The sequence below is a fragment of the Magallana gigas genome, chromosome 4 (assembly GCF_963853765.1).
Source record: "Magallana gigas chromosome 4, xbMagGiga1.1, whole genome shotgun sequence".
Taxonomy (NCBI): Eukaryota; Metazoa; Mollusca; class Bivalvia; order Ostreida; family Ostreidae; genus Magallana; species Magallana gigas.
In genome coordinates, this window is record NC_088856.1 from 12,186,659 (window position 1) to 12,208,313 (window position 21,655).

Genomic DNA, 21,655 nt, shown 5'->3' on the forward strand with positions numbered 1-21,655 from the left:
TGATTGCAAACAATTGAACCATACTATCATATTCAACTTACATTTTGTTAATAAAATTATCTATACTGTGTACAATCAAGTTAAAATTTTCAAGATCTTCTAAAATTAAGTCAGAATGGCCACTGCCATCTTGCCTCCTTAACTTGGTTCAATGTTAAAGTAATTCCATGCAAAAAAAATCTTTTATATCTGAAGGTAGAAAAAAAAATTAAATGGCCATGCACTGCCATTTAGCCACCTTAACTTGGTTTAGAGTTACAAGTAACGTACATTCACTTCAAAATCAATTACAATCATTCTCCGATCACATCTCAACTGACCTGTCTAAGGGACTGCCCCTTCTGATTGACTCTATACACCTGACAACTGGAGTGAAGGTAGGCCCTCAGGGGTAACAATGAGGTCACCAGGAGGGAGAGGCGGACCAAGAGGGGGGCTCCATCTACCTCCAACACCCCGGGGGAAACTGCCCAAAGGACACTGGTAGTCTCTGTATTTCTACAAATATATCAACAACCAAGATTGCATACCAAAATTTTTCATATTAGGAAATCTACCAGATTGCATGTTTAGGCAAAAGCCTTGAGAAATGCAATGAGTATTTCATAATGCGAACGAAACATTTAATGTCTTTCGTTATTGTTCAACAAATGTATTAACAACAAAGGTTTTGTTGCATAAAATTGTTTCCTCGAGAGAATTTCTCACAATGTGAAATATAAAACAATTGATAATTATAAAGCTGGTTCAACATTAATAAGTTCTCACCTATTTTAAAAACTTAATATTATATAAGAAAATACAATTCACTCTTAAAATATCTCAATTATCTGTTCAAATTCATTTTTATAGCATATTCACTATTTAAAGGTAGGTTTTTTTTTAACTTGATCAGTAATTAATAAATATCGATAGAGAAATCTACTAAAGATGTTATTAGGTGACTTAAATGTTCACTAACTTTTGAGGTATCTGTTGATTCTGTATTGTTATGTTGCCATCTTTATGGAGGGATACAAAATCTCGTTCTCTCTTGAAAGGTAAATCTGTCTGCTTGTTTAGATGTGGTGACACAGAGCACAAAGTTCGGTCTCCAACTTTCCCTGGAAGCAAAATTTTTTTTAGGAAAATTCCATTGAAGACACACACTAACAACTTTTTAAGTTAAAATTTTTCTCTACAGTCATGAGATAACAATATACCCATACCTCCTCCCCCAAAAGAAGAATGAAAAAAAAGACAACAAAGAATACAAAAAAATATGGATGAAAATACAAATTCAATCTTTTCATTATGTCTTAAGATGTACGTATCCTTACTATTTTTACCTTTTGAAAATGCATTCTGTGTTTTCTGTACATTACACAAGAAAGATGGTTCCAATATGATCTTCTGTAACTTAAGTATCCTATTTGTCTGTAATTAAAAAGGAAAATTCTCAGTCTAAATAATGTCCTACAGAGAGAGAGAGAGAGAGATAGAGAGAGAGAGAGAGAGAGAGAATCTTCCCCCTGAGAGCACTATCTTATTCTCTGAGATAATGATACAGGTAATAGTTTACTTACCTTCTGTAAATCTTTAGCTAAAATTTGGGTAGAGTTGTTTCCCTTTACATTCCAAATCATTGAAAACTTTTCTATATTCAGTTCATTTCCTACAAGGAAACCACTGTTTTTATATCTAACGTGTCAAAGTCAAAATGAATGATAAGATCTAGATATTATACTGAAAATATGTATGCACAAACTAATATGCAATATATCAAATTAAATCTTGTCAAAACTTGAGACATTGATGTCATATATTATGAATCATTGATTCAAGCAAGCAGAATCAGTTAGCAATTTCATGGTAGATAAATGAAATATTTACAAATAAATTAAGATCTCCTCAATTTACAGTGTAACCTTTGTACTATTTTGTAGCAGTGCAGCCACATTTTATTTTTATATTTACCATTCTGAGAGACTATACTGTAATCTAAGTGTTGCAACAGCTCTTCCAATATCCCAGTGCTGTTGTCTTTCCCTCCCTTGTTCTGGATGAGTGCGGGAAGTCTGGATACGGATAAGATACGCTCTTCTAACTATAAATAAAGGAATAACAAGAGAATAAGTACCATGATTAAAGGAGTACAACAAGTCATAATTAATACAGATTTACAACAGTACAGATCACAAATCAAACATAAATATGCATGATTCTGGATTGTTGATTATAATTTTATGTATTTAAATCACTAAATAATGCTATCAATGATTGATATAATAAGGAACTTTTGTATTTCTAGAAAAAAATCAATAATTCAGTTCATGATAGAGAAATCTTTTACTCCTATATTTGTATTGTTGTAATTGCTGATTTATAATCTGTTAATTATAATTTAATCATAAATACAATACAATTATCGCTTTCAAGCTGCTGTAGTCAGATATGTCAAAATAAATCAAGACCATACAATAAATGATATTTCCTCCCTTCACAGAGATATCAGAGATATAACAGGATACGGGAGGGTGAAAGATCTATTTTTAAATAGATAAACGGCAACCAAGTTCTTAGAGAATAAAAAATCTGATTCTATACAGCATGCATTTGCAAAACACACTAACACGCATTTCTTTCTGATCTTTTCTTATTTGTCGGCACAATAATTGGCAGAAGAAAGGTACATTTTACGTACACATCTAAATGAAGCAAGTACCTTAAGAATTAATATTTAATTAAGTATTTATTTAATTCATTCATGCCAATAATAATGTTAAAAAGATCTAACTAATGGTAAGATAGATGTTAGTTAACAGAATTTGTGTACCAGTATTGATGTTTACATGTACTGATTTAGTCACTATAATAATTATAATTAAATACAAACTTGCCTAGACAATAAACATTGATTTGTGCTGAACAAATCATAATGAAGGTGCACATTGTTTTCATCTGAGAGAGCTTATGCATTTGCATTTTATATTTTTCAAAGTTTATTTTCTCAACAAAATTAAATTACAAGCATTAGCTCCAAGAATTTGTTTACCCTAAATAATTTATAAAGTGAATCAAAATTCTCTCATTAACACAGTAGGCACTATAATTGCAACATTATCCTCAGATGTGTAGAATTTTAAAAAATCAGATGTGAGAGTTTTAAGTACAATTCTCAATCTCAGAGTAATTATTATACTTAAGTATGAAAATTACCATAGGTAATATGACAGGAACATTTTAACTTTCATTGTACATGCAGACTCGGTGTCTAATTTTTAAAGAAAATTTCTGATAAAATCCTTATATAAAATGTTAATATAAATCTTTTAAGAACAGCTACTTCAGTACCGCATTAAAAAAAAAATACAGAGTATGTACAGCACTATAGCTTTACCCTGTAAAAATCACAATTTTTAACAGCTCTTTAAATGCATGTCATATTGAGACAACTTTGTTGTATACACAAGCATGTATAACAGTATATTGAGGTACTGAATTACTACCTGCATCAATATTGCATTAAGACTACCTGGACTGATTATGTATACAGTCATGTAGTTTTAGTTTGCTCCTTAATATCAGGAGGGTACAAGTCATTGAGTATTCACTAATAATAAACAACTTGTGAGATATGCACTATATAGCTCAAATTGTATTAACCAATTGATGTAGGTAGTATTATGTATTGCCATCTAGATGATTTGTAGACCTAAAGTATCTACTTCATAGCATAGAAAAACCTGACCCCCCCCCCCAAACCACAACCCAACCACAAATGCAGGTGTGTATAACTGCATATTACATTTAATAAGCTGGTCACTAGAATGCAGTGACATTCAACTCCTACATTTATTACAGCCAATTAATCCAGACACAAGCATAATAAATTTCTTAAGAACATTCAAGCATAGAAACTACGAAGGAGATACAATTGTGTTCACCTTAAGGCAATATTCTAGTTTGTTTACAAACTATCATTTCACTGTATTTTTGTTTGCAGAAAACATTCTTTCAAACTTGTTCAAGATAAACATCATTACTTTTAATTACTCTAATCCACAGATGAAAGTTAAAAAACAAGGCACAATGAAATTCATTTGGAGCCTGAAGCTAACCCAAGCAGCCGCCCAATAACAAAATGCTGTCAGCAAAATGTAAACAACCTGGAAGCATGGAAAACCAAAAACTAGGCAAAATCAAACAGATTTTTGGTTTGGGATAACATATAAACACAAGTCTTATCATAACTAAAATATTTTGACAATCTTGAGCATGGTGTAATATTTCACAGAAAAATAAATAAGAGGGTGCTATCACTCACATCCAGATAGGAATGTAAACATGGTGAGGATTTTTATCATGCCCTATCTTCATTATCCATGGCTAGATATTCTATCTTGCAATTTCAATTTATTGAAATTCAAAAAATGATTCAAACACAGGTTTAAATGACTGCATGGTTTCAGGAAAAAACTGACTAGAATTCAAGTATTACTGATATCAGTACTGTTAAGACATAAATATATGACAGTGTGTGACATAGCTTTCTGTTTCTTTATATAATTACACAAAAAAAAATTATATATTCTTATCTGTGCACTAGGTAAGAGGCATTAGACTTTGAGAAAAAAAAATTGAAAAAATTAAATATTTTTTAAAGAGCGCCGACTTGGTCTCAAAATTAAGGCACTTTAAAAAAGTTCCTCTATATGTATGAAATTATTCAAAGTGCGTTGTAACATGTAACATTGTATAATATCAACAAAACATTCACAGCACTAGATTAAGCAGAAATATCTCTGTTCATTTAAAACTGAAGCAAAAATTGAATTGAATTGATTGCAGATTTCATTTCTTGGTTACTTTACTTTCGTATCAGGGCTCAAGATGAACACAAGATAAAATTTTTAGCTCATAAAGTTACTTATCCATTTTTAACTATATGTACATGTGGTTTTCTATTAACAGGTCCAGCACAATCTCCAGATTTAGCTATATAGCTTGAATAAGCTAAATAGCTTTATTAAGCTATTCAGAATAGCTTCATTTAGCTATTTTGTCATACATTTTTCTTAAATGTGTATTTTTTTCAGTATGTATAAAAAATCGCACTTTAGTGCAATGATCATTTTCAACTTTGAACTGTTCTGTAAACAATGCATGTAAAGATTTCTCATAAGTTTGCGTCTCCTTAAGAGACTTTGCACTAAAAGTTTTGGGGCAACTGATTCATGACCACACAGTTACTTCTTGAATGAAATATAAAGGAGGTCAGTTATGGTAAACAAGATAATTGATTGGTAATAATTTATCACAATGAGAAGAAATCATACTTATCCACGCCTCATTGCACACAAAGTGGTGAACAGTTACCCAAACAATGGAAATATATTTTTTGCTTAAAAGTGTTTAAAAGCTGCAGTGTTAAAACTATCTTACATTTGGGTCAAGTTTATAATGGTCAGTGGCGCAAATATTATTAGCAAGTTAATTGCGATTTTTCGTCCATTTCTTACAATTAATATTTTCTTCAAAAACTGCATATAAATAGCTTTATTAAGCTATTTTGAATAGCTTTATAAAGCTATTTAGCTTATTCAGGCTATATAGCTAAATCTGGAGATTGTGCTGGACCTGATTAAAACAATCTGACTGGAAATTCTGAACTTTCATTTGAAAAATGGTAAATTTTCAGTTATTTTTGTATTGTAGTTCAAAAACCGAACAGAAATGGAATTCCTATAACTTGAGAAACTAACATTATAATCCGTAATTACAGGTGTCAATATATACATGTACTACTAGAAAAGACATGCAGGCTCAAAATTCACTTCATGATAAAGCTAGTTAATGGTCAATGGTTATCTTTATTTCCAAATGACTGATGAAATGTCAAGCTTCCACCATTAATCTTCATTTAATTTTTGCCTCAGATAAGACCTGCAGAGGCCACTTATTCTATGATAATATATATCTGGGGTCAGCATACTTACCATACATATATGAGATTGGAGTAATAAAACAGCTCTCAGATGATGGGGAGAAATTTAAAAGTAAGCATTCTCATATATTAAATGGCCATTAATGCCAGATACAATTACCGTGTAATTGAATAGGCTTTGTGACTGAGCAGATTTCATGAAGAAGTTTAAAGACATTCACAGCAAAGTAATCACCCCCTAATAAGAGATGACTATCAGAAATACATATGAATTACTTGGGGGTCAAACAACTGTCATAAAAAGAGGCTAACAAGTTAGAAAATTCATAAAAACATAACTTCTGAACTACCGGTATATGATTTTAGCTTTTCTTAAACATTGCTTTGGGGAAAACTCTTCTTTGCTAAATGTTGCTGAAAACCCAGTTTGAATAAAAATGTCATAACTTAAAGAAACTATAGAAGTATACCAAGATATAAAGAAGTCTAAATGTAGTAATTCATGGGATCTGTAGCACATGAACTACTGAATTTACTGTAAGTTTTCATCATATTGAAAATGATTTTAATAGGCAAATGAACATGCCATTAGCATTGCTTGAGATTGACTTCAAATTGTGTTTCAGGAGTGCTTTCTTTCCATGAAACCAAAGGTGTTACATGTACAGCAAGCATTTTAAAATACATTAACATGCTATACATACGTAGAATAAAATGTTTGAATAAAGAATCTTAAAACAAATTACCTTGAAAATTTGGTCCAGTAGGCTGAGCTTTTGTGTTGCATCGGACAAATGTTGCTGCTTGTTGCCATCTTTGTGCTTCTGATTAAAACTGTCCTCACTGCTGAACCAATTTTGATGAAACTTCAGAGGGTGTTCATTCTTAATCACTTCGTGACCTTCAGGAGGTCGTGGTAAGTTCAGTCCAATGTGGTACGTAAGGAGCAAGGAGAAAAACCCTATCATCAGCAGCAACAGAAAGAAGTCCTTGACCCCTAAAATTGAGGTCAACTGTGCCATGTCGATCCTCAAGTAACCCCAGTATTGTTCCTCATTTAAACGTCATCTATCTCCCTGAAAATAGTGAATAAAAATACCTATTTATAACATACACAGTTAAAAATAATTTCAGGCAAAGCTATAAAATCCATTAAAGATTTGCATAGCTCAATGTCACTTCATGAATGCATTTAAAAAAAGCATGATTTCTAAAAAGGTATAGAAAAACAGAAACAACTGCTCAGAGGCTCTCGGCTAATGTCTCAGTGTGAAAATACACACACCTGTTTAAAAGATGATTGTTGATCGGTAAAGGTGACTAAACTGTTCCTGCACCAAGTTCAAACTAAAACAATATCACAACAGGAGAAAAAAAGATTTACACAGAGCCACAAGTTATCCGAAACAGCCAGCTCTCTATAAACACTTTCCCTGTGAAATGATCCAGACTTTTCTGGGCAATACTTCTGATTAAAAGCAAATATTGCTATTGCTTATCACCAGCATACAGTACATATTGCATTACGTTGTCAATGATATCCTCGCTAAAAGCTTTAAAAAAAAAAGAAAAAGAAAACTTGAAGGTTTTCATATGTCGATATAATCACCATCATCTTAACAGAGACTCCTTAAAAGTGTCCCTTCTATTCTCCACTCTTTTCTTGTCTTCATCAATATCCATAATTTGACTAATAATCATCTTAATTGATCATTATAATCAGTAAGCCGTCTCTAGGAATGTGTCAAATAAAACTAAAAGCACATTACCAAAAATCTGTCACATTAATATTCACCTTTCAGTATGATCCAACAATGAATTTCCGACTGAATATTAAATTATTCACAAGGACATGCATATGCTTTGAAACACTACACCCTACTTCAGCTGATTTCTATACAAGCTAGCACTTCTCATACTAGCTCTCTTTTATATGTTATGTATATACGGTACCTGTATGTTAAGCCAAGTCATTTATTTGTTGAAGTGATAATAAAATGCATATATAGAGTGTAAAAATAACACATCAAGACCAAATAAACAACACAACAGTAAGTTGAGCCTTCCACACATTAATCTTATCTTCAGAAATAATTTGATGGTACATCAATTTCTCTTATGTGATTTCAATGACTACTGAGAGACTATCAGGACCTAGCTTTTGTGGTTAATAGTAATGATCCATAATCCATTCAGTTTTTTTTTATTTTTTTCCACAATGGCTGGTTACGTAAATGTGTCACTGTAATAAGTCTACTAATAGCTGGTGTAATCATATCTTGTTATTTTGTGTCGAATTATAGAGGGTTTTCTTTTATGGCCTGGACAGATGATGAACTACATAAAATGTTTCCCAGCAACAGATGCTGGACCCATTAAAGAGGAAAGATGCAGTTACAAATCTCTTCATTGATCAAACACTAAATTCAATTAAGGGTTCAAGTCTGGTTCAAGTTCAGCAAGTCACTGCATAAATACCATCAGATGGCCAAAATACATCATATATAATAAACTCTAAGTTCGACTATAATACCTTTCTCTCTTTACTCATAGGGCCTTTAAACAGAGAGAGAGAGAGAGAGAGAGAGAGCATTTTGTAATTTTTACATGGGGCAAAACTTCAAATAATCTCAACCTGTACAAGCAGTTTTTTCCCAGTTGAGTGACCTTCACAGCATTACTTTCAGTATTCTACGCCTTACATTACTATAACAAACACCTATGTGCCTGCTTCAGGTGAGCAAGGGCAAAGGTCATTAACTTTGAGGTCAAGCCGTCAGTGGCTGGAGGCTGGTACATGTAGCTAGGCCTGCTACACCGGCCCACAAACTACACCTATAGACAATTATACACATAGATCATGTTACTGGACACAAACAGCTGTTCCTCAAAATTAATATGTCACCAGAAAATAAATGGTTTGAATATAATCGGCTTGCCTGTCAATATCTGATAACGTAAGAAGCTTACAGAGTTATTGTTCACACTGTGGAAGTCAGATTACGATAAGATAGGTGAAGTGCAAAGTCAAAAGACATTCCATCTCTACACATGTATTTTCGTTTTTCAATGTTTGACTTAAAAAGATTATTATTTTGTATGAATAATTTAAATAACTTATCTTATGTTTCCTAAAAAATATTTGGTTTAGATGATATGATAACATTTATAACAAAGATTAGTATAAATGATATGTACTCTACCAGAAATTGTCATGGTAACCAAATTACAGATATTGTGACAAAAAGAATGTGTTTGATTCAAATATGTTGCTTTAATTTGAATGGATTCATATTCAATGTCAGTTCTTGAATACACCATTGGAATCTGAGCAATAAATATTCACTAAACGAATAAACAATTGAAAAAAAAAAGCATCATTCATAAGTATTTAGAAAACTGAAGTTCCCTTGGTAAAGAAGCACTCAAAGGCAACAGTACACTTGCACCTGTAATCTGATCTAGCAATACATTTGTGGAGTCTTTCTGGGTGTGTCCTTTTATTTTATTTACTGGAGGCGAACAGGGGTTGACGGCAGCTGATGTCACATCATACATGTTATAGAGAGAGGCTTAGCCCCTGTCTAATCGTGACAATAACATCAATAGATCAAGACAACTACCGAACAATTTCAAGCAGTACATAACATTTATGTACAGAGTTTGTTTTATGCTTACATTAGGACTTGGGTGATAAGATCATGTTTGCTATCTTTTTAATGGCCATTGGTACTTAAAGTTCTCCTATTACTTTAACATTTATTGGTGAGTTTTATTTGTAATTCATTCAGTTACATATTGTATATGACCTGTTTCAAGCCATGCGTATACATAATACTCTAGTTGCTATGTCATATGATTTATATATTTGAAGTACACAAAAATGTTATCTTTCAGTTTCAATCTATTATATTCTTTCCTTTGCTCATTTTCATAAAAATGGACATCTTGCCAGCAAAATAAATCTTTTTAGGTAAATTATATAATTCAAAATGCAAAATTTGGTTACCGGTAAAAAGGATTTTTTTCTTTACAAAAAGCAGCTTGAAATGTTAAAAGTTTCTATCTTTAAAACATCCTAAGAACTCCCACTTACCCTCTAGCCTGTCTTCCATAAAGTATTTGACCTGGGCCCTCACACCAAACCCAAGAAAAGATCAAAATCCTACAAATGACAAACTTAATGCATTGAGATACCCAGTATCCATCAAAGAATGCAACAACCCCCCTGTGAAGATTTAGATCCCCATGTTGGGTGTGTTTATAAATATTTTCATCAATGTATCTCCATACCAGTCTCAACTGGTGGCTTGCTAGCCCTAAGGACTACAGTGATATCTTGGTGTACATCTGGCAGATAAGGACTTTTTATACGGTCAGTCATCACTTAATCACTTGTTCAAAACACAGAACAGACATTCAATCCCTTAATTATTTCCCTATAGATGGACAAACACCTCTCCATAAATCACCTGAAACAGGTAAACTTGAGCCTTTAGAGTCCAAGAGGAGATACGGCCAAACGAGCCATTAAGGGGGAAAACTGAAAAAATCCTAAGATGAGATTTATCAGTTGTGGAGTTAAAAGTCCGAGTGAAAGACAAGAAGCCTACAAAGCAAGGATGGTTCTCTTCTGTGAGGTTAATTAAATCTTGTGTCCTCTTTTCAAAAACCTTAACAACTGTAAATTTGTCTGATCCTATGATCGTTCAGGAGATAATGTGTTCCATGCCCATTTAAACAGATAATAGAGAAGTTCTTAGGATATTTCACAGTTTTACCGCTCCATGAAAAATCAACGCCATTTAATTTGCTTATTGAGCTGGCTATTGAAATCCAACTGATCTCACAACACACTATAAATATTATCTTGATTTTGTCACTGATGGTTGGTTCAATCACTTTTCACAACACACTATAAATATCGTTTTTAAATTTAGAGATTTTGGGACAGAGTTTTTATCAATCTTCATTCTTAGAAAGAACAATCTCTAATTACATTTAGGTTTAACATTATTTCTTCCCAGTATAATATGGTAATGTTCACATATTTGGTATAAACTTGAACTGCACAGTACCTTTCACATTAGGAATAAACGTTCATAATCAATGATGTGTCAAAAGGGAAAATTACAAAGTTAACACGACATGTGAGAATTAAGCTATTTCATACCGCCCTATTTAATTAGTATTCCCTTGTAAATTTACATACTACTGTTAATCATATAAATTATTTTTTTTTTCATGAATGTCAATTTATTCTACCATAAAACCCAAAGTTTTTTACCACAAAACATTTCTTTCATGCATTCATTTCAAAAAAATTAATTCTAGTGTGTAATTTTTTCATACTAGCACTCACTGTCCAGATAATTCTTTTTAAATAAATTGTGTTTTTGTGTCATGGACTATTGTGCATCAGAATTTGATAGTACATATGTTAATTGCAATATCATCTGCATAAACTCTCTTACCTTAAATTGTTTTTCCGGATAACAAGAGGTTCAACAACAAATGTGGGTTAATTTTAAAGACCAAATGTTTCCAGCTCAGGTGAATGGAGCTTGTCAACCAGTCATTAACAAGGAAACATTCCTTTTTTATTTTCACATTAAAGATTTTGAACTGCTATAAACACTTTCCACATGACACAATACAACACAATATGTTTCCAGAGCAGAGCTACAGGTAACATACCTGTCGAAAAGTTTCAGCCTGTGACAATGGGATCCTGACATAAGATAATATTGTAGACAAATGTTTCACCCAGGGGTACCATGTCATCTCATTAATCTCCCACGGCCCCCAAACAGCTCTCGGGACTCCTTCATAAACAAGTCATCATCTCGCAATACAGGCGGTCAAGCGGAAACGATTCTGCATGCATGCAGTTCAAGTCGCAGATATCACAGCAGACTTGTATCCCATCTGTAATGAATGAAGTCAGAATGTACAATCACAAGCTAGTTGTCAAGGTTGAGTTATATAACATGATTAAAATGGAATTTAAAATTAGAGAGAATTAACTTTAGTCTTGACCCTGAACAGTCTGCAGAATAAACTTGAGGCAGTATTTGAATTTTAACAGGTTTTTTTTTCTCCCCTTCTCTCGATAGTCAAGTTCTCAGCTATCAGTGCCATGCTTGGGAAGAAAAATTAAAATGTTGACAGGCCTGACATTTTGTGGAGAACTTGATACAGTACAGGATACATCTGCCGCTCTTTACAGATCCAGTTCCGTCACTCGATACCTAAGGACTTCCAGTGGACTAATTCCTTAAACAAACTAGAGCCACTCTACCTGAAAATAGCGCAAACATTTATTTAGCTATGTGAAGCTAACAAGATTTTAAATTAACAACTGCTCCGAGTGTTCTCAATTTCCCATATACCTTTGAAAATGTAATTATAGTATACAATCAGAAAGCAAATACTACAAGCCCTTGAGTGTCTCCAAACCTGTAACAGGGGCAGAGTCAGTTTTCCCTAGAGTACAAGTGTACACAAAAATGTATGTTCAAAGCTTAAGAAGTTCCAATACGCATGTACTATGATACCTTTTAGTTGTCTACAAGGGAATAGAAAAAGCACCTGTGTTATGATAACTGTATAGAGAAGCTAGAAGAAAAACTCTTCTGGGAATAAAAACAAATAACAAACTTCTTCATATCTGCGATGTTGATGTAATAATATAGCTCAGAACTCTCATATTCTGCCGTTCTCTAAATTAACAATGTAAAAAAAAATGTTTGAGTAAATCTAGCATGAAGTCATTAACTTGGTGTTTTAAATAAGGATATAATCTGTTATGTAACACTAGAGTAATCTAAGTCAGTATCTCAAGGTTATAACAATCAACTGCCACGTAATGTAATGCTAAACCATTTATCAGTTGATCTTTAGGATTACTAATCACATTAACAAAACAAAACCTTATTAACTATGTAGCTTTTATATTTCACAAATTGGATATAAACATTTAGGGTATTTAATTTCTTTAATTGAATAAAGAATTAGCTTTCATTGAACATTCATCCAATTCAAAAATAAAAGTTACTTTCCCTGGATACACGAACACATGTAAAATTATGTAAATTCTCAAGTAGGTCTTTATTCCCTCAAAGCCGGGGGGATTTTTTTTTTGTTAAATAATTATATATTATTAATACACTTGCATTCACAAACTGGCAAATTGCGAAAGTTTTCTATAAATTGAAGCAGATCTTTATTATGGAAATAACCAAGCTTTAAGCCTTTGATTGTGGGAAAAAAATTACTAACGTTACATATACTTTAGTTTGATTAAATTTAGATATATGTATAATTATATATATAAACTCAGTACTGCATGATGTTAGATAGCATCCGGAACATTTCATAGTACCTTTTACATGACTGTAAGGTTTATGTAATTTATTTGACTGTACTAGCATGATCTGTCTAATTAAAATATATTATGTATTCATGCTCAGATTTGTCTTTCACATGTTTATTTCAGTTCAACATTTAAATTATGCATGGGTGGAGAAAATCTACTATAAAAAAAAAAGGAGAGAATGAGAGACAGACAGACAGACAGACAGATGGACGGATGGACAGATGAGAGAGAGAATATTAATGAATCATTATTCATATATGGTAAATAAGTAGATTAAGATACTATTACATGTACTTTAATTATTAGGCTTGTTAATTACTTAAGACGAGCTGTATATGAGACTTATCAACCCAATTTATTTCTGTAGTCAGTCAGTGAGAAACCAAATAATAAGTGTTTTGTACCCAAAAATTGCTCAATTGTTACCAAAATCACACTTGACCTAGTCAATTTTATAATAAATCTGTATACCTCTGCAAAGAAAATGAATGAAAACTGCAAATAAGTGGAATTTTTCTAAGTCCAAGTAGCATTTATAACTCTGTCTAAAATTGCTTAATTGTATCCAAAATCAAACTGGACCTAGATGTTATAATGATAAATCAGTATACTTAATCTCATTTAAATATGTGCAACCTCTGCAAAGAAAATGAACGGAAACCACAAATAAGTGGAATTTTTCTAAGTCCAAGTGGCATAACTCTGTCGAAAAATGCTTGATCATACCAAATATATAAAACTTGACCTAAATATTGTTATAATAAATCTGTATACCAAATTTCATCTCAATACGTGCTACGTCTGCAAAGGAAATGAACGGAAACTATTGGTGGACTGACCAACAGACAGATCTAGACAGACAGACAGCAGCAAAGCAATATGCCCTCCCTTCTTCCAAGGAGGGGGGGGGGGGGGGGGTATAACAATAAAAGCGCCAAACTCTTTAGTTAAAATCAAAATGTAGATCACATCATGTTGTTTATAAAAGCATACTGTGGAATTATTAAAATTCGTGGGGGCCAATTTTCTTGCATTGATGAATTTTAATGTTATAGGTTTTTCGGGACGTAATTTTGTGTATTTCCTCTACCTACAAAATGAAATATAACTTTATAACCATAGTTTATTAATTTTTGTGAGGATGTTACTTCGTTGTTGAGAGGTACCATGAATTCCCCGAAAATTGAGCCACCATGAAATTTAATGATTCCACAGTACATACTAAGCATTATAATGCCACTGGGGAGATTTCTTTCATGAAAGTGCAAAGGAGCTAATTGTAATGGGGCACAAAAACAAGACAAAACAATTAAGACAAAATTATCAATCAGTAAGCATGCTATATGAGCATGGTGATACTCCGGGACATGAAATTTCCACGAAGAAAAAATACTGATACTTACCAATTATTAGACCTGCATTTGACATGCAATTAAGATTCAAGATTAATTCACTCACATTGATGCATATGAAGGTGAAGAGCTCCCAGCTAGGACCTCAATTTGTCTGGACCTCATAGTCTGGACAGTTGTTGATCGATGAGAGCTAGGGTACTGGTTTTTATCTTCACTTGTCACCATGATCAGCTCCCAGTCATCAAGCCCTAAATTCATATAGGATCCAAACATAATGAACTCTTGGAAGGTACATACAAAACACCTAACATTCTTTGTGGTTCTATTAGTGTTGGAAAGGGAACAGGAAAAGTATTTTAATATGAAAAAAGTTTAATGAAGTCTTTCTCATCAGATGAGAAAGACTTCATTAAACTTTGACATCACAAACCATGTTTTGATTACACAAGATTTCTCAAACCAGGTGATGAAGGAGAATATCAATGTGAATCACACGTGGGTTACAGATGATGCATGCCTTCCTAGATTGAAAGAATATTATTTTAAAGCTTACCAGTAAATTTTCTATCATCTTCATGATCTTGTTTTAGCTCAGAAGCCCAATCAACACTTAATTTGCTAAAAAAAAGAACTGATTTGTCTAATTAATATACCTTTGCAGGGTCTGCAACCCAAAGATCCTTGAAATGGAAAAAAATAATTATTCACCCTCTTTCTTCTTGCAAATGTTTCTGCAGTGGGTCTGGGGCAAAAATCTAGTGGAGCTCCAAGCTGCAAAGCACCTGGAAGCTCCTGCATGGGTTTTAACCAAATGTTTCAATTTATTTCCTGCAAAAGAAATACTAGTACATATAGCACTACATGAAAAAAAGTTTACAAGTGTGAGATGATACAACAATTAAAGGAGTCATTTAAAACTTAAGTATCAATTATCATCGAAGATTAAGAATATTTTTAAAATATATCATATTATTATTATAGTTCTTTAGTGCATATGGTATTGTAAATGTTGCAAGGAAACCTTAAAGCTTAATTAACAAGATGAGAATTTTTTTAGTCTAAACCTTAAAGCTAAACAAGATGAGAATTTTTTTGTTCTAACGTTTTATATTGGTAATATCAGTTAAGAAGATATTTATACAATCATCAATATTATTTTATTTTTTTTCATCTTCATTTTAAGCTTTAAAATATTTCTCACAATCAAGATAACATGGATTTTGACTGATGAACATTTTCTACTAGCTTTCTTTCTCTTAAATTTTGGATGATGTTTTGGCAATAATTTAATGAAAGACTTGCTGAATACAGATTATTTAGGACACAACATACATTTTCCTGATGCAAAATATTTCGAGAATTTGGACATTGTCGAACTTAGCTTCGTAAAATTCATCATGCATCATCATCATCATCATCATCATTATCATCATAATGATCGTATGGTATGTAAATGTTTGGGTTGGTTTTCGCGGGAAATGTCAAACGGCATTCGTTATTTTCGGATTTCAATTTTTGTGTGTCCCTTAAAATCTCAAATTAATTAATAAAATCTGTAAACAAATCATTCTAATCGCCATAACATTAATCTATTGTCGCTTCCCTTATTTTAGACATTTTATTTAACTCAGGAATTTCAGAATCCGGAATAAATAAGGTTCTCTTAAACCTTGGTTTAGGCTCTTATAGAGCTCGAATTGTATCCTGTTAAAAATATAACAAAAACGATGTGAAAATGTTATTGTTACAATTGGTAAAATGAGTGGAGGGCTAGCTCCAAGCAAAAGTACCGTATATGTTGGCAATCTTCCTTTCTCTTTGACAAATAATGACATCCATAAGATCTTTGAAAAATATGGAAGAGTCGCTAAGTAAGTTGAAAATCGTTTTGTTCCTGAAAGGATGCAATGATCATGACCGTAGACGATAGATTTATTTAATAGTTATTTAAAGAAAGTGTGGATGAAGCAAGGTCATAAGTCATGAATTACATGGTTATTTTTAGAAATTAAATGAAACAGCACTGATTTGAGCACTGAATTAATGTTCAGGCCGTCCACATGTATTGTGTCAATTAACACATTACTGAAATGCCTTTAAAATGTGGATGTCCTGATTCTTCATTATCTAAGTAATTTAAACACCTGAGACCAACACTGTAACATTTTGTAAACACTTGGGGACCCAGCTCTGTCGGATAAGAGAAATTGTCTCTAAAACTACTCCCTCAGTCGAATGTTGGCACTCTGAAAGAGTTGAGAATGACTCTCTCTTACGAAGGAGACTATGTAGTAGAGGCAGTTATGTGGCATTTTTTTTTCAAGCTTTATCTATTGGGTTTATCCTCTTGGGTGAAAATAGAATGTTGGATTTGTATGCCAGAGAACCAGGGTTTCATAGGCAATATCTATCTTTGTTAGATATACAATTGCTAGGGATAAGTCATCAATTAATTAAATTATAAATACACATTTAAACTAAACTTTAATGTACTTGAAAGTGCTTCAAACATTCCCTTCCCCCTTTTTGTGTGTATATATTTATAGTAAGCACACTAAAGATAAATTGTATGCAAATTAAATTCCTTGCAGGGTTACAGTCCTAAAAGATGATGCCAGAAGAAGTAAAGGAGTTGCCTTCATTATGTTTATTGAAAAGGAGTCAGCCATAAAAGCTGTTCGAGCCCTCAACAAAACTGAGGTTTGAATTTATACAGCTGTATCAATTTCTCATTAGTTTTTCAATAATTTAAAATTCATACGTAAATGATTCCCTTTAAATAAATATATTTTGAAGTGAATTCATTAGCGATTCCTGATCATACAGTACATAGATTGCAAAGAATTTCACATTGAGATTTTTGCATGCAGTTATTGACTAATATGTAATTAATTTTGATGGTTACTTTTGCAGATGTTTGGTAGAACCATAAAGTGCAATATTGCTAAAGACAATGGTCGCACTACTGAGTTTATAAAGAGGAAGAACTATCCTGATAAATCCAAATGTTATGAGTGTGGTGTAAGCATTATAGACTTAATAGTTTGATAACTGTCAGATAGTGAGTAAAGAAATGGAAAACTCAAATCTATATTGTTGTAGAGATATTGTTAAGTAAATGAGATTTTTATATCATGATGTGATGCATGCATGACTGTTAAATCATGTTTTTCGATGAAAAATCAAATATCTGGTCTATAACGGATTCTCAGAACCTGGCATTTGCCAAAACAGACTGTTATTATTCACTAATAATGAATAGGTTTTTTTTTTTTAATTTCTTGATATCATAGCTTACATTTTGAATAATAATAATTAATTTGATGGACTTTAGGATGAGGGACACCTAAGTTATAAATGTCCAAAAAATTTGCTGGGAGAAAGAGAGCCACCACCAAAGAAGGAAAGAAAGAGGAAGAAAAATGGTCAAGATGGATACAGGTATATTGTAATCAAGTTTGCAAATCCTTATCTGTTCTGATTGGGATATGGGTTTGATTACCGGTATACAAATGGTTACTTTGCATCTGTACCCAAGTACCGTAATCCGGTGAATATAATACGCACTTTTTTCCCAGCATTTTTTACCGTGAGAAAGGGGTGTGTATTATACATCCCTATAGGATTTTGACATATTTTTTCCCTAGATGAAGCACGGGGTATCATACTACCGTATTACTTATGCTGTTCACAGACAGGACCGATACCCCGCTATACATCGTAACATTACTTCATTATCACATTTATATTATTATTTAACCCTTAGGAAATGATTGTCATAGCGTGTAATTAAAGAAAATGTATACTTAAAGTCTCTTTATTAATAAACTGTTTTAAAATGGCCTTTAAAAATTAATTTGAAATGTCTATTCTTTATCTCCGTGTACGCCGCCATTACAGCTGTTATTAATAGAATGGGGGCTTGGATGGCCACGTGCTATTTGTAACCGATCTTTGAAAACAGCTTACACATCATTTGGTTCATTTTTAATCATTTTCATGTAATGCTAATTGTTTTATTGCAAATAATTATGAATTTAAATAATTCTATAACATATTCCGTTAATTGAAGCCATTGTTGTGCTCCCCCACCGCAAACGCTTGACACCTTGGGTATCTCAGACACTCCCCTTAGGCTATGTATACTATACACAACACAACCATTTGTGCACATATTTTATAATGTTCCAGGCTTCTAATTGATCACTTTGATCGGAATCACTTAAGAATTTAATTAGGTCAGTTATCTCCATACCTGTACATCGTCCATTTTTCACTACACAGGGGTTGTAATGACCAAACAATTATAACGCTTATTAAAAGTAGTTGATTTTATTTACGGTAGAATATTTAATACTAGGTCTATTTAAAACATTGATTATGAAATAAAGATATTACCGCGATGAATTAGTTACAATAAATCCGTATCTAAGAAAATATTGTGTTTTTCTTATTTCCGGTAGCGTATTCCCACGATGAAGTTGAGCATGCATACAAAGTATAACTGCATTGTTGATACTCAGGATTACCTTTTGGTCAATTTTTTTGATGCGTATTATACATCCCAACAAGCTTTTTTTCACCACTTTCAGGCCCAAAATGGGGGGTGCGTATTGTACACTACTGCGTATTATATTCACCGGATTACGGTATTCAATTATGTTGACGTTACAAAGAACTGTTGCTCATGCATTTAAGATTGTAATCTTGGTTTCTTGTTTGTTTAACATTAAAAAAATTTGTCACATTTCAAGTACTGGTAAATGAAATTACAAGTACTGTACTTTTCTATTTCCAGTGATGAAGAGGAGGAAGAGGATGAGAGTGACAGAGAGACAGAAGACCCAGCCATAGACAGTCTGTCTGCAGCCATCAAATACCAAGTAAAGATTTCCATCTTTTCTATGTATCTGCTGCTTGTAGTAGTTCATAAAAAGAACAAATTACAGTGAAATACGGTTGTAGCGAACACGCTTATAATAATATGACGGTTACAGTGAGGCGATTTTCATTTCAAGTGACTCTATTACATGTTGTAAACTTGACGAATATAACAAATTACACTTATTACGAAGCAACTGTAACTTATTATATTAATTCTACATCAATTTTTTAAATTACAGATACTCTTAAGGTAGTCCTATACTCGGCACTAAATGGGCTTAATCATCAAAAGCTTAGCTTTAAATGATAAATATACATTCTAGCAATACATATACAAAAGAAAATATGTATGCTTACATGCTAGTTTGTTAGTTATCACCTCTCGGACGGGTGTACCCCCTTGCGAAAATAATTGACAATTATGAAATTTGCCAGACGTCCGTTTTTCTTAAAAATAATTACCAATTTTGGGAAAATTAGAACTGAACATACAAAATAGAGTATAAATATTTATTTAAGCCATATCTCATCAATAATTTTGCGCAAAATTTTGTAAGTAAGTACGTTTTATGGACCTGATGTATCAAAATAGAATACAAAAAATGCAATGCTAGTATCGCGTTTGGTAATTTTTCTACTATTTTATGGACTCAAACTTAAATTCATGGTGTTTATTCTATAGATTGACATCTTAGAAAAAAGATTTGGTAAAATAAATTATATGTTGACGGATTACTTTTCACGCTATAAGCTCTAAACCAAGTAGACCCTGACGAAAAAATCTGTAAAAATCACATTTTGCTACAGTTTTCTGCCTAGATCTGTCAACAGTGTTATAGATATCAATTAAACATTAATTAATTGCAATTGATTAAATTCGAAATAGCTTCTGTTTAAACCGGCTTTAGTAAAAGAAAAAGAAAAATTCGGGGGGGGGGGGGGTCAAAACAAAGAAGATATAAGCATACCTGAGATCTAGGTTAATCAGAAATGTCGTTTTTCACTTTACTTTAACAGAATCTAGTTTCTCAACATTAATCATTTCTATCTCACATAGAATACATATATTACCGTTCTAATTGCTTATTATTGCCATTGTTTACAACAGTAGAGCAAAATCAATACCGGGTATCAAAAACGCTTTGTAAAAGTCGAATCAATATTGTAAAATCCGTATTATGACGTAGTGCGATACTCGGACTACTTTAAAATCTATGAAATTTAATGAATGAATAATTTTGGAACAGTGGATCATTTATTTATGTTTAAGGACACAGATTCCTCAGAATCGGATAAAATACATGTTATCTCCCTTTTAATACTGTGGTTTCATCAATATTCGTTGAATACCAATTTTCGTGGATTTCGTTGTTTAGTTGATCCATGAAATTAAATGTTCATCGAAGTGCAATTTCTATTAACATTTTGTATTGATAGGGTCATTGGCCATGAATTCACCTATCCTTGAAACTGTGATTTTTACTTCTTCCACAAAAATTGATATCCTTGAATATTAATGAAACTGAAGTAGTACTTGTTCTTTAAAGTTGAACTCCTCTTCCTTAATTTATTTACAGCAGGAACAGATAGACCTGGAGTCCATGAAATATGCTGCCGCCTCTTCCTCCTCATTCAGTGAAGAACAAGAACCAAAACGCAAGAAGTATAAGAAGGATGCATACTTCAGTGACGAAGAGGAGTTCGAAGATGGATGACTAGAAATTCTAACATCCACCTCAGACTGAAAGATGTCTCATTGTTATAATTGCTTGAAACCCTAAACAAGGTTGACACACCAAGTTTAAAAAAAAAGATATTCTCTTGTGTTTAGAGAGTATTTTGAAAGATATATGGCAGACGCAAATTATTATAATTATGGTATCCATTGCAGTTGATATTTTTTCTGTTTGTTTAAGTCTTCGGTGTTCAGGCAGGTTTTTTATCCTTTCATATTGAAACAGTAAATCAAACCTATATAGGGATAACACCTGCACTGCACTGTTTTCCTCCTAACATTTGAACTTTTGAAAAGCCAGATTAGGGTCAGGGCTTTATTTTGCCAAGCATTTTTATTTCATTCTTTTCTTTGAGGAACAAGAAAATGGTTAAATA

At 32.5% G+C, this 21,655-nt stretch overlaps 2 protein-coding genes across 9 annotated transcripts in view; one reads left to right on the forward strand and one right to left on the reverse strand.

Moving 5' to 3' along the window:
• Positions 1-14,900, reverse strand: part of LOC117682836 (cadherin-like and PC-esterase domain-containing protein 1) — a 39,007-nt gene extending 24,107 nt beyond the window's left edge. The window contains exons 1-10 of one of the 8 annotated variants that reach the window (XM_066081316.1): positions 14,763-14,900; positions 12,100-12,227; positions 11,624-11,854; positions 10,023-10,091; positions 6,673-7,002; positions 1,957-2,086; positions 1,566-1,654; positions 1,329-1,416; positions 962-1,103; positions 321-498 (exon numbers count right to left, since the gene is read on the reverse strand). In XM_066081316.1, the coding sequence (XP_065937388.1) occupies positions 321-498; positions 962-1,103; positions 1,329-1,416; positions 1,566-1,654; positions 1,957-2,086; positions 6,673-6,948 (903 nt within the window). In that variant the 5' untranslated portion in view covers positions 6,949-7,002; positions 10,023-10,091; positions 11,624-11,854; positions 12,100-12,227; positions 14,763-14,900. The other 7 variants (XM_066081313.1, XM_066081315.1, XM_066081314.1 and 4 more) reach the window with 7 other exon arrangements.
• A 1,446-nt stretch (positions 14,901-16,346) lies between these two features.
• LOC105319415 (zinc finger CCHC-type and RNA-binding motif-containing protein 1) lies at positions 16,347-21,655 on the forward strand. Its single transcript, XM_011416956.4, has 6 exons — positions 16,347-16,530; positions 17,251-17,359; positions 17,573-17,680; positions 17,994-18,100; positions 19,458-19,542; positions 21,121-21,655. Exons 1-6 carry the CDS (start codon positions 16,418-16,420, stop codon positions 21,256-21,258), a joined length of 660 nt encoding a protein of 219 aa, XP_011415258.1. The 5' UTR covers positions 16,347-16,417; the 3' UTR covers positions 21,259-21,655.

Excerpts from the sequence above, each read along its gene's own strand:
- LOC105319415 (XM_011416956.4), top strand. The coding sequence starts at position 16,418 with ATGAGTGGAGGGCTAGCTCCAAGCAAAAGTACCGTATATGTTGGCAAT. Across the intron at positions 16,531-17,250 it reads AAATATGGAAGAGTCGCTAA|GGTTACAGTCCTAAAAGATG; the intron begins GTAAGTTGAAAA and ends AATTCCTTGCAG. Across the intron at positions 17,360-17,572 it reads GAGCCCTCAACAAAACTGAG|ATGTTTGGTAGAACCATAAA; the intron begins GTTTGAATTTAT and ends TTACTTTTGCAG.